Source organism: Podarcis raffonei, chromosome 4, assembly GCF_027172205.1.
Source record: "Podarcis raffonei isolate rPodRaf1 chromosome 4, rPodRaf1.pri, whole genome shotgun sequence".
NCBI lineage: Eukaryota > Metazoa > Chordata > Lepidosauria > Squamata > Lacertidae > Podarcis > Podarcis raffonei.
This window is the reverse complement of record NC_070605.1, coordinates 61,633,689-61,659,447: the sequence shown is the minus strand read 5'-3', so window position 1 is coordinate 61,659,447 and position 25,759 is coordinate 61,633,689. Positions and strand designations below refer to the sequence as shown.

The 25,759-nt window shown below is 40.3% G+C and overlaps 1 protein-coding gene across 11 annotated transcripts in view; it reads right to left on the bottom strand.

The window, feature by feature from the left end:
* Positions 1-25,759, bottom strand: part of DMD (dystrophin) — a 995,174-nt gene that overhangs the window by 887,601 nt on the left and 81,814 nt on the right. For 2 of the 11 annotated variants that reach the window (XR_008330242.1, XR_008330243.1), the window contains exon 1: positions 20,179-20,389. The exons of 1 other annotated variant lie outside the window; for it this stretch is intronic. Coding sequence is in view for 7 of the 10 variants with exons in the window: in XM_053386971.1 (XP_053242946.1) it covers positions 20,179-20,275 (97 nt within the window). In the remaining 3 variants the exon portion in view is untranslated. Of the gene's footprint in view, positions 1-20,178; positions 20,390-25,759 lie in introns of those variants that run through there. 8 more of the 11 variants (XM_053386966.1, XM_053386967.1, XR_008330241.1 and 5 more) reach the window with 7 other exon arrangements.

Below are 25,759 nucleotides of genomic sequence, written 5' to 3'. Positions count from 1 at the left end.
TGTCTGAAGGGAGAGGAGGGAGAGTGGACAAATAAATAGTTCCAACCATTATTGCTTCATGCTTAGCAGTCTCTACCAAGCTGCTACCTCAGGTAATTTGACATTTAAGGTTTCTATGACCTAATGTTCCTAACCTAACTATACTTCACTGGGGCCTTAGTTCACACTGAAAATAAAGAATGTGAACTTGTCAAAGGGAAAACCCCCCACAGCTGTTTGAACAGAAAAGAAACAAATTATGCCTGTTGTGTTGCAGGACTGATCTTACCATTAGGAAGAGTGAGGCAGACACTTTAAGTGGCTTGTTTTGGTGAAAGGGAAGAAAATTGTATTTATTATTATTATTATTATCTTCTAGTGAGAAGTAAGTGTTAGAAAATCAGAAGGGAAATGACAGTGTTCAACGGAGCTGTGCATCTATGAAATTTACTTAAGATCTCAAGACCTACACTTCTAAATATGAATGTCAATCGTCTTGCTTCATAGTAAACGGGCTTCCTTGATATGTGCAGAACTTTTACTATCTCTACTGAGGGAGGAGGCTTAAGGATGTTTAAATCAGGCATAGGCAAACTCTGCCCTCCAGATGTTTTGGGACTACAACTCCCATCATCCCTGACCACTAGTCCTGTTAGCTAGGGATGATGGGAGTTGTAGTCCCAAAACATCTGGAGGGCTGAGTTTGCCTATGCCTGGTTTAAATGATCATCTTATAACTAGTTTATAAAGGGAGATTAGCACCACATCCACCAGCTCTCTCCCCAATGTTGCCTACCCTCTTGGTCCTGCATTTGGAGTGACATGTGAAAGAGGAGCCTACATTGTGAGAATCTGCCCTATGCTTTCCCATTATTAAACCAATTACTAAGCTAAGGATTTGTCCTCTTATCCCTTGGATTGCCACCTGTCATGTATTATTTAGTTGAGAATCCTGCATTGTAGGGGGTTGGACTAGATTACCCTCAGGGTCCCTTCCATCTCTACAATTATTCTATGATTCTATGATCTACTCTGAATAAAACCTATTTGAATACCACACATTAGGATGCTTCTTTACTGTAGATGACGTGGGTACAGCAGGGTGGTGATCTTGATTTGTACAAATTATTTTGTATCCTTCCTTGATAACACCAAGAAAGATTTCAGACAAACAAATAGCAAGTGGAAATTCCCTGCTTAATTGTTTGATTAGCATGACAGTTTCTAAGGCAAGTCCGTATGTAAAGTGTATGTGAAGTCTCAAATAGAGCTGCAAAGGGGTACTCGAAACCTTGTATGAAAACTTTATTAATTTTACTTGGATGGAATATTCTGTCAGCCCTAACATTATTACAGTCCCTTCACTGATAATTAGTAGTTTAATGATTTATGATGCCTTGTCTGATATGACAGAGTCATAACTTGCTTTATACCATCAAAGGCTGTATACATTCACTGTATTTACAATTCCATTTGATTAGATCTAAGCTTATTTCATAAAAAAATTATATAACCACAAGTTTTAGATAAGGGGCGCTGGCTGAATGGTGACAGGTAACAATTTAAAGAAATCCTTTACTCTCTCCTTGAGATTGCAGTTTTCAGAACAAAGGGCATGAATTCAGCAATTTTGGTTTGAAAGCAATCATCAATCTTCCACAATTTCATAAAGATCCTGTCTAATGACTATATTAAATTGCTTCAAAGTTTATGAGACACCACCCAATAACATCAGAAATGATGACCCATTCTTTTTTTTTGTTTTCTAAGTGAAAATGTTACTTCATTTTTTCGTCTTACAAGAAGATGCACATGATGGGACAATAAGTGAACTTGCACAATAACTAATCATTATTAAACAATTTTATTTGCAGAATATCACATTAATATTCATAACAATGAATTCTATGTAAAAACCGAGCCTATTTAGCTACACAGTACATATTTTATAGGCTCATGTACCTGATGAATGCTCATTAGTTGCTACACATTGAACTGGAGTGAAATGCTCCAGGGCTCTGTCCTTGGCCCTGTATTGCTCAACATTTTTATGCAGATTGGACGAGGAAGCAGAAGGGGTGCTTATCAAATTTGCCGATGGCACTTACTAGAAGAGGTAGCCACCGTCATTAAAGAAAGAAATTATCTGGGCAGGCTAGAATGCCTGACCAAAACCAACAGGATGAAATTCAAAAAAGATAAATGTAAAGCACTGCATTTAGATTAATAAACAAATAATCAAAAACACACATATATGACAGGAGAGCCCTGACTTGGCAGCAGTACATGGGGAATGTATACAGGCATTGCAGGATGAACATGAGCTAGGTGGGCAATGCTGCTGCTAAAAAAGTCATGCAGAAATCATGGAAAGCAATTACTCTGTTCTATTCTGCTGCATCTAGAGTACGGTGGGAGGAATTCAGCATAATAATATGCAGATTGCTCCTTCAGCACAAGAATTTCTGCTTACCTGCAGAACACAGAGTCACAGAATCTTAGAGTTGAAAGGGACCCAAGGGTCATCTAGTCCAACCCCCTGCAATGCAGGAATCTCGGCTAAAGCATCCACGACAGATGGCCATCCAACCTCTGTTTGGAAACCTCCAAGGAAGGAGAGTCCACCACCTCTTGTAGGAGTCTGTTCCACTGCCAAACAGCTCTGTCAGAAAGTTTTTTCCAATGTTTAGGTAGAATCTCCTTTCTTGCAACTTGAAGCCATTGGTTTGAGTCCTGCCCTCCAGAGCATGAGAAAACAAGCATGCTCCCTGCTCCATGTGACACCCCTTAAGATAATTGAAGATGGCTATCACATCTCCTTCTCAGTCTCCTCTTTTCCAGGCTAAACATAACCAGCTCCTTCAAGCGCTCCTCATAAGGCCTAGTGTGCCCTCATCTGCACACATTCTAGCTTGTCAACATCCTTCTAATTTTGTGGTGCTCAGAATTGGACACAGTATTCCAAGTGGTACTACTACTTCCCTTGATCTGGACACTATACTTCTGTTGATGCAGTATATTGTTAGGACACATCTTATTTTTGTGATAACACACCCTGGGACCTTAGGGTGAAGGGTGGGGGTAATAAAACCACTACGACCACCACCTCTCCCCCCTGCCTGCCTGCTATTCTTTGGAATCTCCCAACAACCACCACACCCAAGCCAGTTTGAGGTGTGTGGAGGCAATGAGGAAAGTCCCATTGCACTAGCGGAACTCATTAGTTGAACCCAGTCCTATGCCTAGTTTGGGGAGAAATGATTTTTACATGTCAAGAAGAGGGCAACCAGAATTACGAAAGGATCTCAAAACCAGTCCCTATGAGGGGCATCTGAAAAAGCCTTCAGGACACAGGTTTATAGAGAGACATGATAGCTGTCTTCAAATATCTGAAGGGCTATCATGAGGAAGATAAAGCAGACCTGTTCCCTGTTATAACAGAGGGCAGGACTAGAACCAGTGCTGGGAAACTGCAAGGAGGCATACACACACACACACACACACACACACACACACACACAGTTTTAACTTCTTGTAGTTTTTTTGGGTTTTTTTTTAGATTTCAGATTATTTTAAAAGATTGTACCCCTCCCTCCTTATGCTGGTCTACGACCGTAATAAAGTGGTGTTGTTGTTGTTGTTGCTGTTGCAAGGAAGCAGATTTTGGCTGAACATGCTGTTTGACTGTGGAACAGACTGCCTTGGGTGGTGCTGGATTCTCCTTTCACTGGATATATTTTTGCACCCCCTACCAGAACTCCCTCTTTTACACAACTGTTTAAAGGTGCAAGAGAGCGCAGGCCTCTTCTGCATCTGGCCATCCTCCCAAGATACTTTCCTTCCTTCTTCATATCTATACCTTCACGTACTACATTTTTGTGCAACTGACTTGGAGGTGCATTCCACTTAAAAGGGCAACACACAGAAAAAGAAATTAATTAGCTTGCCCTTCCTAAACCCTAGGGTTTCCTGGTGTGTGACGGATGAGTAGGGATTAGTCCAGCATCAATGCTCACAGTATCCTTTAATTAAATAATTTTCTTTTAAGAAACAGAGACTAAAAAAATGGTAGGAGAGAACTTTCTCCATGGCCCCTGACCTCTTAGTAACCCACATCCCAATAGCAATCAGCACTATGGCTAATTGTATTTATTCAGATAATACATCTCGAACAGCATCTGGAACTAGGTTGTGTCTAGGGCAGGCTTTGAAGCCGTTAATAACTACATGGTTTTGAGGTTCTGTGTGAAAAGCTGGTTAGAATATTTCAGCATTTCAAGTCTATTCCCAGGGGTAGGCTAATATGCTTGTCCTCAGGTGACTTCTGTAAATACCTGAAGCTTTCATATTCTCTATCAGCATTCATACCAGTCCTGTTATTTCAGCTGCTGTTCAATCAGCTGCTTCACTCTCAATAAAGATCTGCATGCAGCCTCCCCTGGGCCCCATGGACAAGCCACTGCCAGCTGCTGATTCAACCAAATAAGATAAGCTTTATAGTGAGGATTAGTGAATGTAACTGAAGAAGGCAGCAGAACCACTTTGGTTGGTCAGTAGAGCCATGGAGCTCTTTTGACCAGCAGCTGAGGCTGAAAGCAGATACTTGCCAATTGCAAAGTATCCCTCCAATAACACTGTCCCAAGTCACCCTCAATCCTACCATGAAGAGAAGAATAGCAAACTATCAGATACTGTGAAAAGTCTCCAGGCTTCTAATTTCTACTAGTATTCAAAAACTAAAAAGTAAATTTATATGCCCCCTAGCCCAAATTTTAAGCCTTCCTCCAGGCTTTGCACACAATAATATTAAATCTCAAGAACCTTATAATGTTCTTATTTTAGGGTCCCTACAAAGAACAGGAAGACTGTTTTAGTGGCGAAAGGCATGGTAACTTAAGTTCTCTTGATGCATTCTGTCCACCACTTCAGGACCTTATCCTCTCTCACCTTCGTGTGTGAGGCTATTGCTCCTCCAGCTGCATCTAAACCCAACCCCTCAGCACACAAGGAACTGCAAGAAAAAACTAACTGCAGGGGTAGAGTCTCAACCAGAATACAATTAAGTCACCTTGAGCATTTGCTGGCAGAATGACAATGTGCTAAACTTAAAAGAAAACCCTTCAAGCCATGAGCATCATTAGCACAAACTTGGCCAATTAAACTAAAAAATATTCTTTTTTCTATCTTTCTTCCTCCACCACAATGAGCAAAACTGAACCAAGAGAAGATACCCTTCAAACATGCACAAATATAAATATATTTAAAAATGAAGCCCCTAGGTCAGATTTTTTTCCTCCCAAATATAGAAGATCCCATAAAAGTAATAGAAAAGATGTGATATCCAGCATAAGCAAAATATAGAAAATATGCCAGCCTATGCTATTAAAGGGCTGCAACAGGGCAAAACTACATTGGTGAGCTGATTTGTAAGATGTCTAGCCTTCATGTAAAAAAATCAAATTATGAGCTCCTGTTGGGTAACAAGATAACAGTCCACAAAAGAAATAAAATACCACAGATTTGCAACAACTCAGAACCAAGTTATCCACAATGATGTGAACAGTTACAAAAAGCAGACAATAGTGAAGTTGGGTTATATGTTATCTAGCCCAATGCAAACTCTCCCAAAGCTGATGAATGATTTAAAAGGAGAAAGAAATCCTAGCCTGAACCACTAACATCCACCAGCTATTCTCTAGTTTAATAATATCTGACAGAGAAGTCAATCTGATACATAGAGTTCAAAGCAGCAGCAATCTGCCTGCCCAGTGCCTTTTTGCACCGCTTCGAATCTAATCTTGAGCAACTTCAGAATAGGTGACAGCAGCATGCAAAGGATGGCTGGCATGTTACCTAAACATATGCCTGTCATTTCAGCCTGTCTTCGACAAGTACAGTCAGTTGGCTTCCTTTACATCTTTGGAAAATATCTCTTATCGCAGGGTAGCTTAGAACAGGTAAGTAGGAGCCTGAGAACATTTTCTCAGATACTGCCAATGGAGTGAAATGCAGCAGCACAAATGAAGGCAAGGAGAAAGAGAGTCTTATAGATATTTTGAGATTGAAATTAGCATCTATCATACTAAACTACGCAGGAAAACATGGGACAGATAGAGGAAATGGGGGGGGAGGAGCAGAGGCGGAGCTAGCTGCTCTGGCACCTTGTGCACCCAAGGGCAGGGCGAGCGTCCCAGGGAGATACCACCTGCAGCAGGTGTCCCAGTGGAGTGGCGCAGCAATGTCACCCCCCTCAGGGATGACACCTGGGGCGGACAGCACCCACCGCACCCCCCTTTCTCTGCCAGTGGAGGGGGGGAGCAGAGAACAAAACCAAGGACAACAAAGTACATTTCTACACAAAAACCTTTTTTTGAGGCTTCATTAGTGTAAAGCATGGAAATTTGCTCATTTTGTAATGTACTTGCTGCTACTGTAGCTGTTTAATATACATACTGGTAGAGACGAGCTATATCGCTAATTCATTTTATGGGGCAGTTCACATATTTTGCATTGGGGAGGGGGAAGTCACATGAAGAAATGCCAATGTAAAATGATCTGCACACGGAAAAACCAAAGCCATTGCTGGGATGATATCAGTACCTTTTGTGATCACAGAAATAAAGGGAATAGTTGCATGTTATCTCCATGCAGCATCCAGATCTCACTGAAATGGATGAAAGATGCACAGAATGAAAAAACAAAACAAAAAACACAAAGTGTGGGTGAAGCAGACACTTTACATATGTGAACTGGCTCACTTTTTATTTACATTCAAATCTAGCCACATCTGTTTTAAAAGACAGATACTAATAACAGTTATAAATGACTACCAACATATTGATGGTAATAATGCCTTCATATTTTATAACATATGGCTTTCTAAGCAAAAAGAGCTTGCTATAAAAGCACTTTGTTTTCCTGCCAGATATTATCAATGGCATTTGAGGATACGGGAGGTAGAGTGTTGGATGGAATCCCATAAATGTAGGGAAAGTGGTTGGTTTTACTTTATGAAGGACAGAGAGGTGAAAGTATATGTAACCTTAGATTAATAAGCAAAGGGAGGAAATTTGGTTGGATACAGGGTTGCCCTTGTGAGTGGAAGCCCTCTTTCCATTTGTGGAAGGAACCAGGATCCAGTAGAGACTACCTGCTGAAGGTGGGGAACCTATTTTTGCACACATACACCAGTGCCACCCCTCACACTGTTCTGGAGGTCTGCCAACCTGCTGGAGCATATTTTTACAATACAAACACAACACATAGGCTAATAGTTTGTAGAGAATATATAATAGAATAATGATATCATTCAAATTACAGGAATAAGCCAATCAAAGTTCATATGTACAATATAACAGAGTGGTAGCAAGGACCATCAAGCCATGTGTTCAAAACAGATGTCTAAGGACAGTCTCACAACAGTCTTTCAAAAATTTCAACAGAAGACGTCTCAAAAGCCTAAAAAGGACAGTGTCTCTGGAATGATACTACTCCTTCATAATAGTCTTCATCAGCCAATATTTTCCAACAGAATATGTACCGTATTTTTCGCCCTATAGGACGCACTTTTCCCCCTCCAAAAATGAAGGGGAAATGTGTGTGCGTCCTATGGGGAGAATGCAGGCTTTCGCTGAAGCCTGGAGAGCGAGAGGGGTCAGTGCGCACCGACCCCTCTCGCTCTCCAGGCTTCAGGAGAGCCCCACCGCCAGCCCCACAAACTCGGGGGACAGCGGGAGGTGCAGCGCACCTTTCCCGCTGTCCTCCGACTTGGTTAGAAGGCTGGTGGAGGGCTTCCCCCTCCTCCAGCCCCGCAAGCTCCCAGAGCGGTGCCAAAGCTGCACGCAGCTTCGGCATCGCTCTGGGTCCTGTTCTGGGGGCTGGGGGAGGGGGAAGCCCGGGCTTCCCCCTCCCCCAGTCCCACAAGCTCCCAGAGCGATGCCAAAGCTGCACGCAGCTTCGGCATGGCTCTGGGTCCCGTTCTGGGGGCTGGGGGAGGGGGAAGCTCGGGCTTCCCCCGCCCCAGCCCTGCACCTGGGGGAAAAAATAATTTCCCCCCCTTTATTCCCCCCCCCAAATCTAGGTGCGTCCTATGGGCCGGTGCGTCCTATAGGGCAAAAAATACGGTAAGTAAGATTCATGCTAAGGATCAATGCTCTCTAGATAGGAATTGGCAAAAATCACATCCCTGACCCCTCAAGCAGAAACTGGCTGATCACAAGTCTGGATCCACCCCTCTCTGTATAGTTTTGCTTTCATTGTGCCTAACACTAGTGACTATTGATGACAGCATAAAGCAAAAGAGTGAAATATCACTATAAATATAGAAAATAGCATTTTAAGGACCATTTCTCTGTTTACATAACATGCACCTGTGTCAACCCCTTTTGATCATTTCCCCTGCGATATAAAACTCTCAAAACTGTTTTTAGCCAGTTATGCTTCTTGCCTCTCTTTGTATCTTTCATAATTTAGGAATAGGTCTTTTAAGATAAGCTGAGCAAAACTGAACCCTGCATTCCAGGCAGAAGCTTATTATTGATTCAAGTAATATTAATAGCATTACATTTCTCTTCAGCGTGATTTGTTATTCTGTTCCACATGCATCCCAACATTTTCAAACCATAGGCGCTTTTATTGAATTGTACATGATAATGTTCAGGTCTTTTTCCTGAGTGGCTACAGTTAATTTAGAATCCAGTAAAAGGAGCAAAGCTCTCCAAGTTTACCAGGCTCCAGGGGGCCCAAGTTAAGGTTAAATCAAATAGCAAGGAGCTGAGCATTTAAAAATGGTTATTTTGAAGCAGAGGAAATCCTTGAATAATTCAAGATGTGGAACAGTCTATTATTTGGGTTTGTGCAATTTATTTTGCTAGCACTAAAAACCTACTTCTTCAGAAAGTGTTAAGTAGCAATTGAATTATTTCGGTGCTAAGGGGGTTGCTCCTGCTGTTTATATACATTATGAAGTCTACAGTGCACTTCCTGTAAGTATGGAGATGCATCTCGGTTTTTGTGAGAGGTGATTAAGAACAAACTTCATGGTTCTCACCTCTGTGACCAGTGGGAAGTACTGGGTCATCCATCAACCTTTCTACCTTGGCCTTAAGACACCTGAGCTATATATTATAGGACTCACTCTGTTCTCTTGGCTGTAAGTTGTTTTGACTTTTTCAATATTTTAAAATCATTGTAACCTACCCATGGTGAAGGGTGGGTAAGAAATTTAATGAATCAACAGCAACTTGGCTATGTGCCTGAATGTGCTCAGGCAGGGCACTCAGACAGCAACATTTCAGATACTCAAGCCCCATAGTCTCTTCTCTGAATGTCTGAACATGTCTACTACCTCTTTGCCCACAGCTCCCACACAGTCACAGCAGTCCTGATTCCCAGTCTCTATCCGACCTTCATATGGCTAAGACAGGGGGCCCCAAACTAAGGCCCGCAGGCTGGATAAGGCCCAAGGGACTCATTTATCTGGCTCACGGAGCCCCCCGCCACCTGCTGCTGCCGCCGCCCGCTCTTACCGACGCTGCGCTGCTGCCCTCTTTTGGGTCGGAGGAGCACCGGAAATAGCTTGAGCACATGCGCAAGCGTTATTTGCACATGAACAAGCATTATTCCGGTGCACATATGGGTCAGAGGAGGCCCGTGCATATGCGCACAAGCTATTTCCGGTGCTCCTCCGACCCAGAAGTGCACCGGAAATAGCATGTGCGCATGCGTATGGGCATGTGCTCCCCCACCCTCCGGCCCGCCATGCGTTCGGCGCTGGAGACACTGGCCCAAGGCGCGGTAAGTTTGCTGACCCCTGGGCTAGGACAATCTTTCTTTTTTTACCAGGTTTTTCTGTTATTTTAAAATGACCTGTCATTTTAAACTAAAGCTTCTCAAAGTGGTTAATGAACTGACATTTATTGTAGGTGGACAGATCTCCAGGAAAGCTTTGAATAACAGGATATTGTGGTCCATAAGAATACATTTTGGAGAGAGAGAGCATCTGCCAGTAGGAGCCTGATTCTGCTAGGACTGGAGCAACACATAGTTTAGGACAATATTGCAAAAGGATACTGTTCTATTGACATGTTATTCCACGAACTGGCACACCATTCAAGGAATTTATTGATAATGGCTTTGTAATAACTTTGGAACCACCGTGTTCTGGTGCTCAAAACACCACCACACTTAAAAGGAGAACGCAAGATACAGCAGGTTCTCTCATACCAGTTAATCATAAGTAAAGTTAGTAGAAGAGGCTTCCTGTACCTCAGAGTGTTGTGAAGATTGAACCTGTATAACAAGTTGTCTCTGATAAAATTTTATACAGAATCCTTTTTTCACCTTTGCATCACTCTACAGGTCACTATCCATAAAAGAAAAGAAAAAACATGTTTCCATCTCAGATCCTCTTTTACTGATGACTGCAGTACTATACACATCCAAAGTGAGAACTGTATTAGTTTTGTGGCCACAGGGTTCTAGTTTCAAAAGCCAGGTATTTTTTTACCCTTCATTGGAGTTGCTCTGAGGGATATAATGGTAAATGTGCTCCTAGGCAGCCTCAGGCCCATACTTATGCTCAGGCCCATATACTTTGCACCATTCCCTCAGTCTCCCTCATCTGCTATATATATAAGCACAAATAACAAATTATGTTCTGGAAGACCTCAGTGCTAGGTGTTAACTTCTTATAAGATCTCTCTGGTTTGTGAAAAGCTTGTTGCTTTACCATCTCCTTCTGCAGGGGGCATCATTTGCATATATTTTTTTCAGTAAACTATTATACAGAAGAATCCAACATCTCTTTTATATATATGATTTCCTCATCTTTCCCTTCCTCTCCCAGGATGCTGTGATGCAAGGTTTAATCAGTGACATCCCACACTGGTTACTCCCCAAGGTTAACAATGTTTATTTTAATATCAAACTTCAGACCTGTACTGTTAAATTGATGCAAATAGGATTACAAGGATCTGACTTCTTGAAAGCTTCAATCTTCATTTTCTTAGCTCCAAGCTGAATGCATCCACCATGGGAAAGTCAAGCTGAGACTCATTTGAAATGTGCACACACACACAGAAAAAAGATGTCTTTCTTTGTGAGTGCGTAAGAAATAAAAAATACTTATATTTTTCCCTAAAGAAAGATGTCTCTTTGATTTACTGCAGATACCTGACTTTTACCTTTATTGTTAACTAGCTAGGTGTTACTCCCCCAACCCCCACCCCTTCAATGAATAATTACAAGACAAATATAGAACCTATACTACCTTCACATCTTTTGCCCTTAGAAGCATAGAATGTGAGAAATTTCACTGCTGGAAACTCAGTAGCACTTCAGAAGTATAGTGTGAGTTTGTGCAATATAACAACAATGAAAGTGTTCCAACAACCAGAAACAAGTGACAACCTGAAAAACAATGATTGATATAACCCCACAAAATGGCTCTGGCCAATAGGAATGCTTACATCAAAACGATTATGCTTCAGTGACCACCTTTATGTATACATTAGGTATTCTGCAGTAAAAGCAGAGCTGTTGCTTACTTTATATTGCCAAGACAAAGGCAGATTTAGAGTAGTGGATTTAGGGCAGTGTTACTGTTTCTGCCACACTGGATGCCAAGCCTACAAGGTGCTGCAGGTGATTGCAACTATGCTGTAGTGAATTGAGCAGAAAAGCGGGGGGGGGCACTGAATTTTGGCCTCACACAGGGTGCTGCTGAAATTTGAAAGACCAAAGTCCGTCCATGACCATGTTATATCCAATATGGTGCTGTCGCGTTAACTGCCCCAACTTGACATGCTGTAAAACATTGCTGGACACTGTAGAATAATATATTTTTGTACCAACATGCAATTGTGTAATACAGAGAGACCTCATCTGCTTCTGTTTTTCCTGTTTAGGAATTTGGTAAATATTAAATTAGGGGCTGACATATTGAGAACTACAAATGTCATTTGAGAAATCTATAGCCATCTTATGGCGCTCGATTTTCATGTGAAAGAAGCACACAAACCGGGGTGAGAATGCAGTGTTCTGCCCTCTGCCACCACACCCATCACTCGATGTGAGTGGCATGGGATGGGAAGTGGAGGGCAGAGTTTGGCATGCTCATTCCCTGCTCTGCCTGTCTGCATATTGCTTCTACATGTGACTAGAATGCCTATAGGAGACTAATTGGACAAAATGGGCGATGCATTGCTCTCTAGATTATACAATTGCCTATAAAAACCTTTTAGAATCAAATATTACATTTATTGTTACTTATTGTTTATCACGAATTAAAGATCTCAGCAGAGAACTCCTTAATGAAGGAAAATGAAAAATAGATATTTGCATGCTACCATGTGTTTGCTTAGTACAAAAATAAGAATTAGTATGAGATTCTTACAAGGTATTCTTTGATTCCATGAAGAATCAAACAGTTATTATTCCTGGCCACATAACATACAAGTATATATCAGGGTTTGGGGGGGGGCAGATAGAGGTAATTTGGCAGATTACTGTGATAGACATACCTATAATCTATTTCTAATGTCCTATGAAATCAGAGAATTAAAATGCATTTCACTAGTATATTTCAAACTATTCAAAAATGTAAAGAATGTTGCAAAGGTGTCGTATGAAAAAAGATTTGCTATTCAGATGCTATTTAAATAGCCCATTAGATTTATGTGTTTTTAAACTTCATATTTCTAATCTATCTCTGAGATTTTGATATATTATATATATTATTGCCATATATCTCTGTGTGTGAATAAGATAAAAAAGAAAGATAAATAACTCACAGCAGCTAAATGTCATGTTGAAAAATATAAAAAAAATGTCACTCATCTCATGAAAGAACACACGTCTCTAGTGGACATTAAGAATTCATTCCTGCAGCGGGTGTGGAGTAACTGAATTCCTTCAGCTGTATGGGGGAAGGCTCTGTTATGTTTCCATAAGTATCTTTTGACTCATTCTCTCCCAGACATCATTCAAGCATGATAGGATGTCTCAAATCTAAATTGGGTGGGTGGCAGAATTAAACACACTCTATTTATCCTCAAACACCTATTCTTCAGCCAGCTATAGAATTGAAATAAGCCCCCCCCAATTTTCTAAAGTTTCCTTTAAAAAAAATTAATGAGGTTCAGGAAACTAGGGCAGAAACCTAAAAGGATGTATTTCAGAATATATGTTAAATCAGAAGTAGGTCACAGGTGCCAAGACACTGCCCTGAAAATTTGTACACTCTCTAAATCAGCTTATAGGCTGAACAGATACAGGAAGTGAGTCTCATGTTGCCTATAACTCTTCTAACTGAAAACCCCGTTAGAAAACTCATGGGACTTCTGAATGTAGGTGGGGAGGTGGTTCCACATTTGAATTCAACAGGGCACTATTACAAACAGATGGAATGGTCCCCCTTTTCCTGCACATTGTTCTGGGGGATTCTCCCAACCCCCTCAGAGCCAATTTGAGGGGCTAGAGAGGAAAAGCCCCATTGTGGAAGTGGGATCATTAGGTGAACCCCCCACTATGCAATATACAGGCATGACTTGGCTAAAACTCGATGCTCAGGAGGTGGGCCTTCTTAGTTTTAATAAGGGCCCCCCAGCCTTCCACCCATAATGGAAGCATTGCTGTTCCATGAATTGAACCCATGCTACTAGGGCAGCATCTGAATGATGCAACAATTTGAGTGAGCTTGATCATGTGAGGTTTATGGAACTGGAAAGTGGGGCGCCACTGATTCCCTGGATTCAAGTCAACATACACCTGCCCACATGTCTAGCCCTCTTTAGGCCCTGCAGCACTCTTGATTAAGGCAAACATGATAATAGGGACCGGGTAGGGGTGAGTAGCCCTGCCTTTGACATCATGAACAGTGATTAGCCCTTCTCCATACTGTTTGCATGCACAGCAGAAACAACTGCAAGGAGGGTGCTTTTGCACATACATGCTACATGAAAAGGCTTTGTTACAATCTGGAACCCAATCTACCAACGGAATCCAGGACAAACAGAAGCCTTTGCATGTACAGCTGCCCATGCAAAGGCTCAATCCTTGAAAATGTTCATGTTGTATGTGTGGATGCTACTTGGCATTTATAATGTGGGAGGTGGGCTATTGAGCATGGTCCCTATTTATAATACTCAGTGTTTTTCTTCTAGAATAATGGTGCTGGTACTGCAAACCCTTGAGTACACCCAGAAAAAAAGCACAGATGATACCTAAACAGGGTTTGTGTGCTATTCAGATGCAACCCCTAATTAATAATAATAATAATAATAATAATAATAATAATAATAATAATAATTTTTTATTTATATCCCGCCCTCCCCAGCCGAAGCCAGGCTCAGAGCGGCTAACAACAATAAAAGTAACACAGCATTCTAAAATCAATTCATTTTAAAATCAAATCAGAATCAAATTAATGGCAACCATTGGGCTAGAGTTCTATGAGGATTACCAAAGGACTGTCAGACTGTGCCTTGGCCGAAGATCAACTCATGTAGATCAACTCATAGAAAAGTGATTCTTTTCACACAGCTGGAAGTGCTTCTAAAGAGTATCTTAATACAGCTGATAATGGCAAGTACAGATGCTCAAAAGCTTGAAATAACCATATCAGATGTCCGAGGTTTGAAGATTATTACCCTAAAAGTAACTTTGGAACTGACTTGCACTTGTTTGCTTATACAGTACTGCCCAACAATAGTAACAGGATTTTAATATCCTAGTAATTCAGACATCAAGAACAGTGTTTACAACACTTTGAGGGTAAAGAAAAGCCAGATGTTATGTAAAATATTAATGAGTGAAGTCACAGTAATGTGAATCAGGATACTTTCACTTCTGTGGCAGTACATTTTGATTTCAAGGCTCAAGTCATTTTTGGTCATCCTCTTTTGGATTCCCAGTACTATTCGTTTGAGTCTTTCAGAATCTGGTCAGTTTATTCTCTCAGCATTTTTACAGGATGTTAGTCTTTCTCTCTCTCTCCCTCATTCAAAAGGCTTTCACAAACTCTGTTTCGTCCATAATTGCCTCTCCCAAATGATTTTCCCTCCTCAATGATTTCTCATTAAGACAGAGGGACTCAAATGAGCTAATTAAAATAGGTTTTATTGTAAAAAAAAGAGAAAATTCTTCACACGAGCTAGCATGCATCTCAGTAAATGTTAACTGACAAATATAATTGTGCTCCTTCAGGGAGTAAGCAGTATACTTTTCAAAGTAGCCCATCATTTCTAACCAGCTTGTCATGTTTTCACACATACTTTGGCTGGTAGTCCTGTCAAACAAACCCCAGATTTCTTCTATGCAACAGGAGCAGCAAAGAAAGAGTAGACAAGAAGAGCCCACCATTGCATCTAAATCTGGTTCCATACAATCATTAGGACACATTAACTTCTGTCAGGTGTTAATATAGGGTAGTGGTTCTCAAACTGTGGAATACCCTCCTACGAGCCTCTTTTAATATATTAACTGCTAACGTATCATGAAAAATGACATATGATTTCTCTGTTTTTCCCTTTTCTCCCCAAAAACCAATTTCCCCACTTCTAAATCAGAAACAGGGACACGGGTGGTGCTGTGGATTAAACCACAGAGCCTAGGACTTGCCGATCAGAAGGTCAGCGGTTCGAATCCCCGTGATGGGGTGAGCTCCCGTTGATCGGTCCCTGCTCCTGCCAACCTAGCAGTTCGAAAGCACGTCAAAGTGCAAGGAGATAAATAGGTACTGTTCTGGCGGGAAGGTAAACAGCATTTCCGTGCGCTGCTCTGGTTCGCCAGAAGCGGCTTAGTCATGCTGGCCACATGACCCGGAAGCTGTACGCTGGCTCCCTTGGCCAATAAAGCGAGATGAGCGCCGCAACCCCAGAGTCAGCCACGACTGGACCTAATGGTCAGGGGTCCCTTTACCTTTACCTTTTAAATCAGAAACAGGACAAAAAAAAAAAACAACTGGGTTCAGTGCTGCTTGCAGTTATAGCTTTTGTGTTCACAGTTTTGCTTCCTGTCTCCTAAGGTCTCTTTTCTAATTCCTCTACCTGTGCTTGACCACTTGCATTTGTCCCTCTACTCTTAATCACTGGCACGTGTCAAAAAGTACATTTAAGAACATCAGTCACTCACAAACTCTTGCTGCAGCATCCCCTCTGCTTAAGGGGAAGAGGGAGTCAGTTTTAGGGGAGCACCATAGCTCAGTGGTAGAACTCATGCTTAGCATGCTAAAGGTCTCCGGTTCAATCCCTGGCATCTCCAGGTAGTAGTAGTAGTAATTTATTATTTATACCCCGCCCATCTGGCTGAGTTTCCCCAGCTGATCTGGGCGGCTTCCAGCAAAATATTAAAATACAATAATTCATCAAATATTAAAAGCTTCCCTAAACAGGGCTGCCTTCAGATATCTGGTAGGGTTGGAAACATCCAGTTTGAAGCTATGAGCAGCCATTGCAAGTTAAGTGTTGAAAATACCAAGCTCAATGGACCAATGGTCTAACTTTGTTTAAGGCAACTCCTTATGCCCCAATACAGCTCCAACATTCTTGATCCTCAGAGACAGTTTAAGCTCAAGAAATACATTTTCCACAGTTCCCTAACCAAACCTTCAGAAGTGGGTGGGATGATAGATACAAGATGGTCTTCCATCATTACCAACTTCTTCAAAGTAAATCCATTGCTGAGAGAAAGGATAACCGTGCCCAGAGAAGGGCTAAGAGAGTTTCAGTTCTGGGTCTGGGACTGAATTTCCTTAGCAAAGTTAAGAATTCTGTTAAAAAAAAAAACCTGCTCTTTGTATTCAGCAGCCTTCCTCAACCTGGTGTCCTGAGACATTTCAAACTCCCATTGTGGCAAGCCTGCAGATATCGGTCAATTGTATACATTTATCGTATAATGTTGCCAGTTAGTGCAAACAAGTGATAAAGTAAGAAGAGATCTTTGAAGACTTCTTTTTCATGTTGACCATGAGGAAGGCCTTAACAACCACAGGCTGAAACTTGCTGAGCTATTGTTTTAAAAAACAAAATCCTCATTTTGTCAGCATCTTGCAATAGCATTTCCTTTGTTTAGGATTCATTTTGGATGCTTACCAGCTTTTGCATTTTTTTATATATATTACCTTGCCACTTAAATCAGATAAGCCTAGATATTCAATAATTCTGCAGAGTTGTGGCACTATAAAAATAGGGACATAATAAAATTATCAGTATAGGCACTACCATTCTACAAATAATACGGAATAATAAATAGTATCTAATCGTTATAATTGGACTTTATTTGTTCAGCTACCTTGCCTTTGCAGTTTTCATGCACCCTATTACTTTCCCTCCTGTCACAGAGGCTTAGCTGTGTTTGTACTTCTTCCTTGCTCTGCTCTTCCTCCTTCTGTTGGAATTCTACAGCTCTTTTTGCTGGGACTCTACAGGTTGGTTAATAAAGAGCAGTAAAAATAATGACTGGCCAGTTGTGTTTTAATGAATCCAGAGACAATACAAGCCCGATTCAAAGGCAACATAAAACCCAACCTATTTTCAACTAGTGATTCTACCAGGATGTTATTTTTCTCAAGGTATGGAGCCAGGGTAGTAGTAGACTACCAACCAGGCCTCTAGATTTATCAACACTCTCCAAATGTTGTGAAACGCAGGGAGACTATAGATGATCTCCTGTCTCTCCCTTTCCATTCCTATTAAAGCTAAATCTCTTGCATAATTCTTTGGGAGTAAATCCCATTGGCACTCATTTTCACATAAATGTGCACAGGATCAGCTAAATGATTCTCCATGTTACCATTTCACTGCCAAAAGTACTGGAAAAACCAAATGGATGTTAACTTTGCATGCAGTTCTGGCCTACTTTTCCTTGTGCATTACAAAATGCCAGTAATCATCCCCCCCCCCATTCATTCCTTTAATCTAAGTTTTTCATTTCAACAAAATATTTCAGAGAAAGTCCAAAATATTTATGTAATCCAATATTTTGAAAACAAGGAGGGATAAATTATTGTTCCTTGAAACAACAGAGGATGCAAATGAGATAAATTGTATACTAGAATAAAAAGCTGCTTATTTTATGCCTTCATTTCCATTTGCTTGCTCTAATCCCTCTACCTGTGCCCATGTTTGCAGCATTACCTCGCATGGCACTAATTAAGCAGGACAGTGTCTGGACTAGCTGAAGTCTATTTCCTTCAAACTCCAGCAACTTTAGCATTTCCTGACTTGAAGGTTTGACTTCAAGCTTGACAGGGTTTTTGAAAAATTATTACCATTATTTTTATAGAAATCAGCTTGCACATTAGGCAGCCAAGCCTTTGATGCTGTGTTCTGTATATAATCAACTGCTAGCTCCACCTAGTGTTGTCTTAATGCAGTCCAAAGTTCACACACTTCTTGACAAAATGTAAGCAAACTATAAAATCACTATTTTCAATTAGATGGCGACAGCCTTCTATTATCTTTACAAAAGCAAAATCAGAAGCATGCACTTTAGCAACTTGAAAGAAATTGCTATGAATTTGGAAAATAGGTGCAAGAAAAGAGAATACACCTGCTGCATCCTTAGAGATATTCAAGCCTGCCTAGAGAGCATTTGAATTTTATTAGGATATTATTAGTTCAATCACTAAACAAGTTTGTATTTCCTCAAAATTAACAACCTTTATATTTTTTCTGTGCACTTTAAAATTCACATTTTTTAAATTCAAGGAAATAAGCTGAAATGCTCAAAATGGCTAAAACCAAGTTTGTCGTAATAATTTGTACCTGGCAAATACCAAGTTACTAATTTTTGCCTGGTTTTAGAATAACACCACTTTAATATCAAGCTGCTCCCTTTATCTATACAAAAGTATATTCAGATGCCACTTAAAACATCAATCATGTTTGCAGCCAATCACTGAACTTGACGTTAGCACGAACATACAGATATGATATTTAAATGAAAGTACTGAGGTGTTAGCTGATGAGATATCAGATTGCAAATGTCTAACAAACTCACATATACACTTTATCTAACTTAGGTATTCTTATTATTACAGAGTTTATTTCAGCCCACTTTTTAATAAGTTTACTTTTTAATGTGAGCAAACATTATTTCCACAAAGCAGGAAACTGGCAATTAATTAATCATTCTTTCCCAATAAGGTATAAACAGCAAGACTCAACCTTGTACAGGTGATCAGGATGAATCATGCATGTTGCTATAATATTGCTCACTAGGAATGAGGGAAGAGGGGTGAAGGGAAATGATACATGGAGCTGAGAGACTGTTTTTTCACATAAACTCAAAACTTTCTAACAAAGTCACCTGAAACTTTGGCTTATTGCTCACCTATACTAACAAAACAACAATCCAGCAACTGAATAATGAACATTACAGACTGGAAGATAATTATTTGGAATATCCTCTGTGTTAAAAAAACAGCAATGAAAAACACCCATATATTCCATTTCAAATGATTTCACATTTGCCGTCATTTTTCATTAGCAGTTTTCAAAATTATATCTGAAACAAGCTGATACAGAGAAATTAAGAACAGTAATCATGCGAGAAATGATAGACCCAGCTGGGCAGACATCAAGTTGGCAAAACGTGAATACAGTTCAGTAGCTGAAACAGATGCTAGAGTTGTTGAAAGACCCTGCAGGAGATATACATGAATTTCCTCTTTATAATAATAATACACAAGTGAGCACACAGCAAGAACTAAAAAGGGGAGGATGAAACCCTGTTGGCAAAGCAAACTACAAAAACAGAATCTGCAATACTATTTGCTATTTCAGAATGTTCAATATATGCAGCTTCATTTCCTCAAGCTCTATGTATATGCCAGCATTTCGAAGTCAAAGACCATACAACTAAACCATATGAAACGTTTGAGGTTTCTGGGTTGTTTCTTCCCCCTTACCTGGGCTTCCCCAGACTTCGAAAACACTTTGTTCTCTAACCTTACCCTTTCATAACAATATCTTTCAGGCAAGTGGCTCCCTGAGGTGAGAAGCAAGCACAAAAGACGTAATGCAAGCAGAAATGCAATTCAAAAATCCATTTTGCAGAAGCAACACTGTTTTCAGAGAGTTTCGAGACCTGAGCAACAAATCCTCTGCCATTATCAACAGAGGCTCATTCTAACATATGCTTTGTCATGGTCAGTTTCTAATGACATTCACGACAATGCAAAGGCTTTGATCATCCTACCTTCCATGCCAGCTGCTTTTCTCGTCACTCCATCATGCCAATAAGTTGGCTGCGGTAACAAATCAAGATAGTGCAAAACAGCATCTTTCCCCTGCATCTGTCATCTTCCTGAAAGCATTCTATTGCTGCCGACTGCTGGGAACTAGAAAGTCTATTTGAATTCCAATAGCTCCCCTTTCGCATGATTCAAGTTAGGTTAGGTGGGCATGCCTAACATGATTCTCTCCATCATTTATTATGCAGCTGCTACACTGCTGGTGTGGTAACCACTCTGACTTTATCTGATACGTCAGCCTGGCAAACCTATACCTTAGTGCAAACACACAATGAGACACAGCAGCATCCTGCATTTAATGAGCCTTCTTTCTGCCTCAGAGAGCAGTGCATCTGCAAATCTCTTCCAAATCCTGGCATTCGTGTTCTCTCTTTCACTGATTATTAAAGCTTGCAGCTTTTCTTAAACCAGAATGCTTTTCCGGGGAGGAAGGAATGGCATTTCTCCCCCTTCTCTCCCCCCCCCCACCCTCCCCACAGTCGTCTTCTGTTATTTGTACTTTAGTTAAATACTTACTAATTCCTATCAAATCACACCATCGCTTCATTCAAACTTTCCTTGGGAAAGAGTCCTCAAATACTGTATCGGGGCACATTATTCATGTCCTTACTCATACTTCATTATCAACACGATATCCAAAGCAAAATTGCATTCATATCTGTGAATCCTAATGAATAGCTCTCTAATGAGACAAGAGCACTCAATTCAAACCTAATAGATTTTCTATACCTTCAGGTGATTGCTTGCCCCTAACTGTTATTTATGCACTTGAAAAGGGAAGTAGTTTTTGTGGTTCTGTTAGTAGCATCTTATCTCTCAAATGATACCAGACACAGCTAAAATATCTGGTGAGTGACAGGTTAGTGAGGCTAATTTAAAACAACGCCCCCCTTCAACTACACCATCAGTAAGTACTGCCTAAAGAATATTAATAGCCACATGAATTTTTAAAGAAACAGCTAGTTTCCTTTATTAATAGCTGACATGAAGAATATGGGTAGACAAACACACAACTTTATTTTTAATCTTGTAGAAAGTGCAGTAGATATCTAGAAGGTACATAATGTTGAAGTAAATACATCACTTTCCCCCTTATACCCAAGATTCCCTGCTACAAATCTGATTGGTAGAATGAATAAATCCAATCAGATTGGTGGAAGAATACCAAAGCACACACCCCTAACTCACAATGCAAGTTCACATAACAAATACTGAACTTCAACGGGTTTTCACACAATTGTCCACATGGTGCAAATTGTGCATGACAACCATGTTCCAGCACTGTTCTTAACCCACATTGACCCGCAAAATGTTCCCATTTACAAAGGCATAGATGTAGGTTAGAATTCGATGCACCTTTAAGTACATAAGACCTTGCTAGATCAGACCAAAAACCCATATAATTTAGCATACAAGTGGCCAACCAGATATGTATGGCAAGCCCACAAGCGGGACATGAGTACAGTAGCACTATACTGCTTTCAAGTCTTAGTGAACTTAATGGGGGTTACTTCTGAGGAAACATGTATAGGATTGCAAGTCCATTTTAAATAGCCCAAAGCAGCCATATTATCACAACTCAGTGTCTATACCGGCTGTTTAAAGCCAATTATGTCGTCTTCTTGTTTGGTAATCACTCGTAGCCAAGTAAGATTGTCTTCCATAAACACGGTTTTAACAATGAGCATAAGTGACTGTGGAGGCCAATTCTGGATTTACACGTCCTTCCACAGTGGGGACATTGGTTTCCTGGCGGGAGTTGATCACGGTGTGGATTTGCCAAGTGTGCCTTCCTCTTAGTACGTCCTGAGTTCAAGTCTTCAAAGCCCATGACACCTTTGGTAAAGGCTGTTCTCCAATTGGAGCGCTCGCAGGCAAGTGTTTCCCAATTGTTGGTGTTTATACTACATTTTTAAAAATTTGCCTTGAGACAGTCTTTAAACCTCTTTTGTTGACCACCAGCATTACACTTTCCATTTTTAAGTTTATAATAGAGTAGTTAAATTATGTAAACCAAATTAATCCTCGCTTATTTTTCAAGCCTACGGCTTCAGGAAAGGTTTGAGATTAGAACAGTTTCTTGGAAGACAAATCTATTGCAGCTTGAAGTCTAATAAAGCTTTGATGAAAACTAAATAAATAATAATAGAAATTAAATATTACATATGTAGAAGTGGCTGGGAAACCCAATTCCTTTCCATAAAATTTTCTGATTCCCTTACTCAGTCCTCTACATGAGTTCTTTTGCCATCACAATTCAGATTTTCATTAAGAGTCCCTCCACTCAGCCACACAGTTGCTCACCATTCAGCAAACAATGCACCAGTGTCAAACCACCACAGAACCTGCTTCACTACAGGCTGGTTTGGCCTGTATATCTTTACTTGTCAGAGAGCAGGGATACTACACCCAAATGAGTCATGATATCTAGTGAAGCAGAGGGGTGCTTTGTAGGAGTGCTTAATATTCTCAGACAACTTTGTTCCAGTGAGGAGAATTAGTCCCATGTGAATTTTACAAGGGAAAGCATGAAGCATGGTAATCTGGAGGTGAAAATGCCCCCCTCCCATTCATTCCACTTCCCCACGTAAGATTAGCAAAACTCTGCAGCCTAAAATCTGTATCTTGGCAATCATCTGCTTTCTGGGTGAGCAATGATGTCATTTTCCTCTTAAAAATCAAATTAGCAGAGACAATAAGATTGGCTTAATGGAACAAGATGGAAAATTTATTAGATGCTATAGATATGGCACCATGGAATAACATGTCCTTTTAGAGATTTTATGTAAATAAGTTAGAATTAGACTTACTACATCTGCTACTCAGTCTGTAGCTGCACATATCAACAAGCTAATTTTGTATTCAAGGCAACATAGGTTGCCCTATCATATAGTTGCAAAGTGTGTAGCTATAAAGTGGGTATCTTAAAAAAACTGCTGTCAGCTCCTTTTTTTGTTGTCGGTTCAAGTCATTTCTGAACTGAAAAGAGACAATAAAAGGAAGACTGACTTTGAAGGCCCCATAAATTTAGAATACATAAAAAATATTTTCTTGGTATCTGCATTTCAATTGTTAAAACATCCAGACAGTAACAAAGAATTGATGTTATTTCACAAAGGTTATAACTCACAGGCACTAGTGACTTGGGAATTCTTGGACTGTGGTGGGGGGCTATATTTACTTTAGCCCATTCAACAGATGAGTAATTTAATAAATAAAATAGCATTGGGGGGGCTAATGGTTTGTTTTTGCTTTTGTTTTATGATGTATTTTGTGTTCTCATTTTGTATTTTTATGTTGTGAACCATCCTGTGATCTTCAGATGAAGGGCGGTATACAAATTTAATACAATAAATAATGATAAAACAATAAAATGAATGAATGAATGAATAAACAAACAATCAATGAAACAACAAATATGTTAGTTTTAATTTTCTGGAGAGAAGTGGTATGAAGTACAGGAAGCATATGGGTAACCAGGAATAGGAAGAAAAGTGGGGGTGTGAGCACCTGCACCACCAAAAGAAGAATTACTAATTCATTTCCTATTTATTACACATAGATCTTTATTAAGATTATGAATGAACTTACTTTCTGCACTATATTAAATTATGCTTAGGGGTTTTTTTCTATAAGTGAAGCTCACAGTAGAGTTTTTAAAACATTGTTCATATGGTGCATTCTAAACTATGATATAACAATAAAAATTTACCAAGAGCTCCCCCCCCATCCCTTATATGAAAATTGCATGAAGCTACTGGATCAACACATAGTTAAACACTGGAGGCAGAAATGGCCACCAACCGAGATGGCTTTAAAAGAGCATTACACAAATTCATGGAGGGTTATTGATGACTGCCAACCATGATGATTCTCTTCTGCCACCACAGTTGAAGGTAATAATGCTTCTGAATACCAGTTGCTGGCAACCACAAGAGGGAAGAGAGCTCCTATGCTTGAATTCTGCTTGCAGGTTTCCCATCTGGCATCTGGTTGGCCACTGTGAGAACAGGATGCCAGATGGGCCATCGACCTGACCCAGTAGGCTACTCTTATGTTCTGAACTGTTTTCTTGCAACTCTTGTGAGGGGCAATGGTTTCCCAAGCTCTTGGGCAAGGACTCTTCTCCAAATTTTCTTTCTGGGTTTGTTTGTATTTTAACTGCTGGTCCTAGAGATTGACCCTCAAACTTTATGCATAAGTCTGTGCTCCACCAGTGAACTACTGCACCCCCCGAAAGGTGAGCTCCTTTTTCCTCTGGAGCATGTGCTTATCTGGCTGTTAAAACCAGGACATCTAAAGCTAGAATTTTCTTGCTCTAGACTTTTAGACAGTTGTTGGGAAACACACCATTCTAATAGACACACACACACACACACACACACACACACACAGGCAGGCAGTGTATAATTTATTTATAGCTGATGCTTCATTCGGCATGCTGATTATAAATAAAAATTTGATTTATTTAGTCTTCTATCCTTGCATGGAAAATCTTTTATTGATCATAAATAATGGTTATAAATAAAGTAGAAGTGAAATTAAGATTACCGTTGAACATTAAAACAAATTTGGCTAGTATGGGCTAATGAAATTCAGATGATATATTTATTGAGAGCATTTTTAAAAAGCCAAACTTGAAATTGCTCTCAAAATTGGTGAAAAATTCTAAAATTAATTTGGAAAAAAACAGGTTGATTCTTTAGAGAAGTAGTTCTAAAATAGCCTAGCTTAGATGCAACAAACATTATTATGAGTTCAATCCTTAGATTTGCTTGTTTCTCTCTCCCCTCTTTTAGACACAAGAGGAAAAGATTGAAAGCTTCACAGTTTCCTATCACATTCAAAAAACTGTGGTTTAGTGTAAATGTGATTGTTGTTGTTGTTTAGTCGTTTAGTCGTGTCCGACTCTTCGTGACCCCATGGACCAGAGCACGCCAGGCACTCCTGTCTTCCTAAATTTGATTAATTAAGACAAAACATGCTCAAACCAACCACATGTTAACCAGCCACAGTTAGAATAAATCACAGCATCCTAAGTTTGGAGATACAGTAATGGAAACTGATTTATTTAATAGAGATCAGAGACATCACCTTGCCAACAAAGGTCCGTATAGTTAAAGCTATGGTTTTTCCAGTAGTGATGTATGGAAGTGAGAGCTGGACCATAAAGAAGGCTGATCACCGAAGAATTGATGCTTTTGAATTATGGTGCTGGAGGAGACTCTTGAGAGTCCCATGGACTGCAAGAAGATCAAACGTATCCATTCTTAAGGAAATCAGCCCTGAGTGCTCACTGGAAGGACAGATCCTGAAGCTGAGACTCCAGTACTTTGGCCACCTCATGAGAAGAGAAGACTCCCTGAAAAAGACCCTGATGTTGGGAAAGATGGAGGGCGCAAGGAGAAGGGGACGACAGAGGACGAGATGGTTGGATAGTGTTCTCAAAGCTACCAGCATGAGTTTGACCAAACTGTGGGAGGCAGTGGAAGACAGGAGTGCCTGGCGTGCTCTGGTCCATGGGGT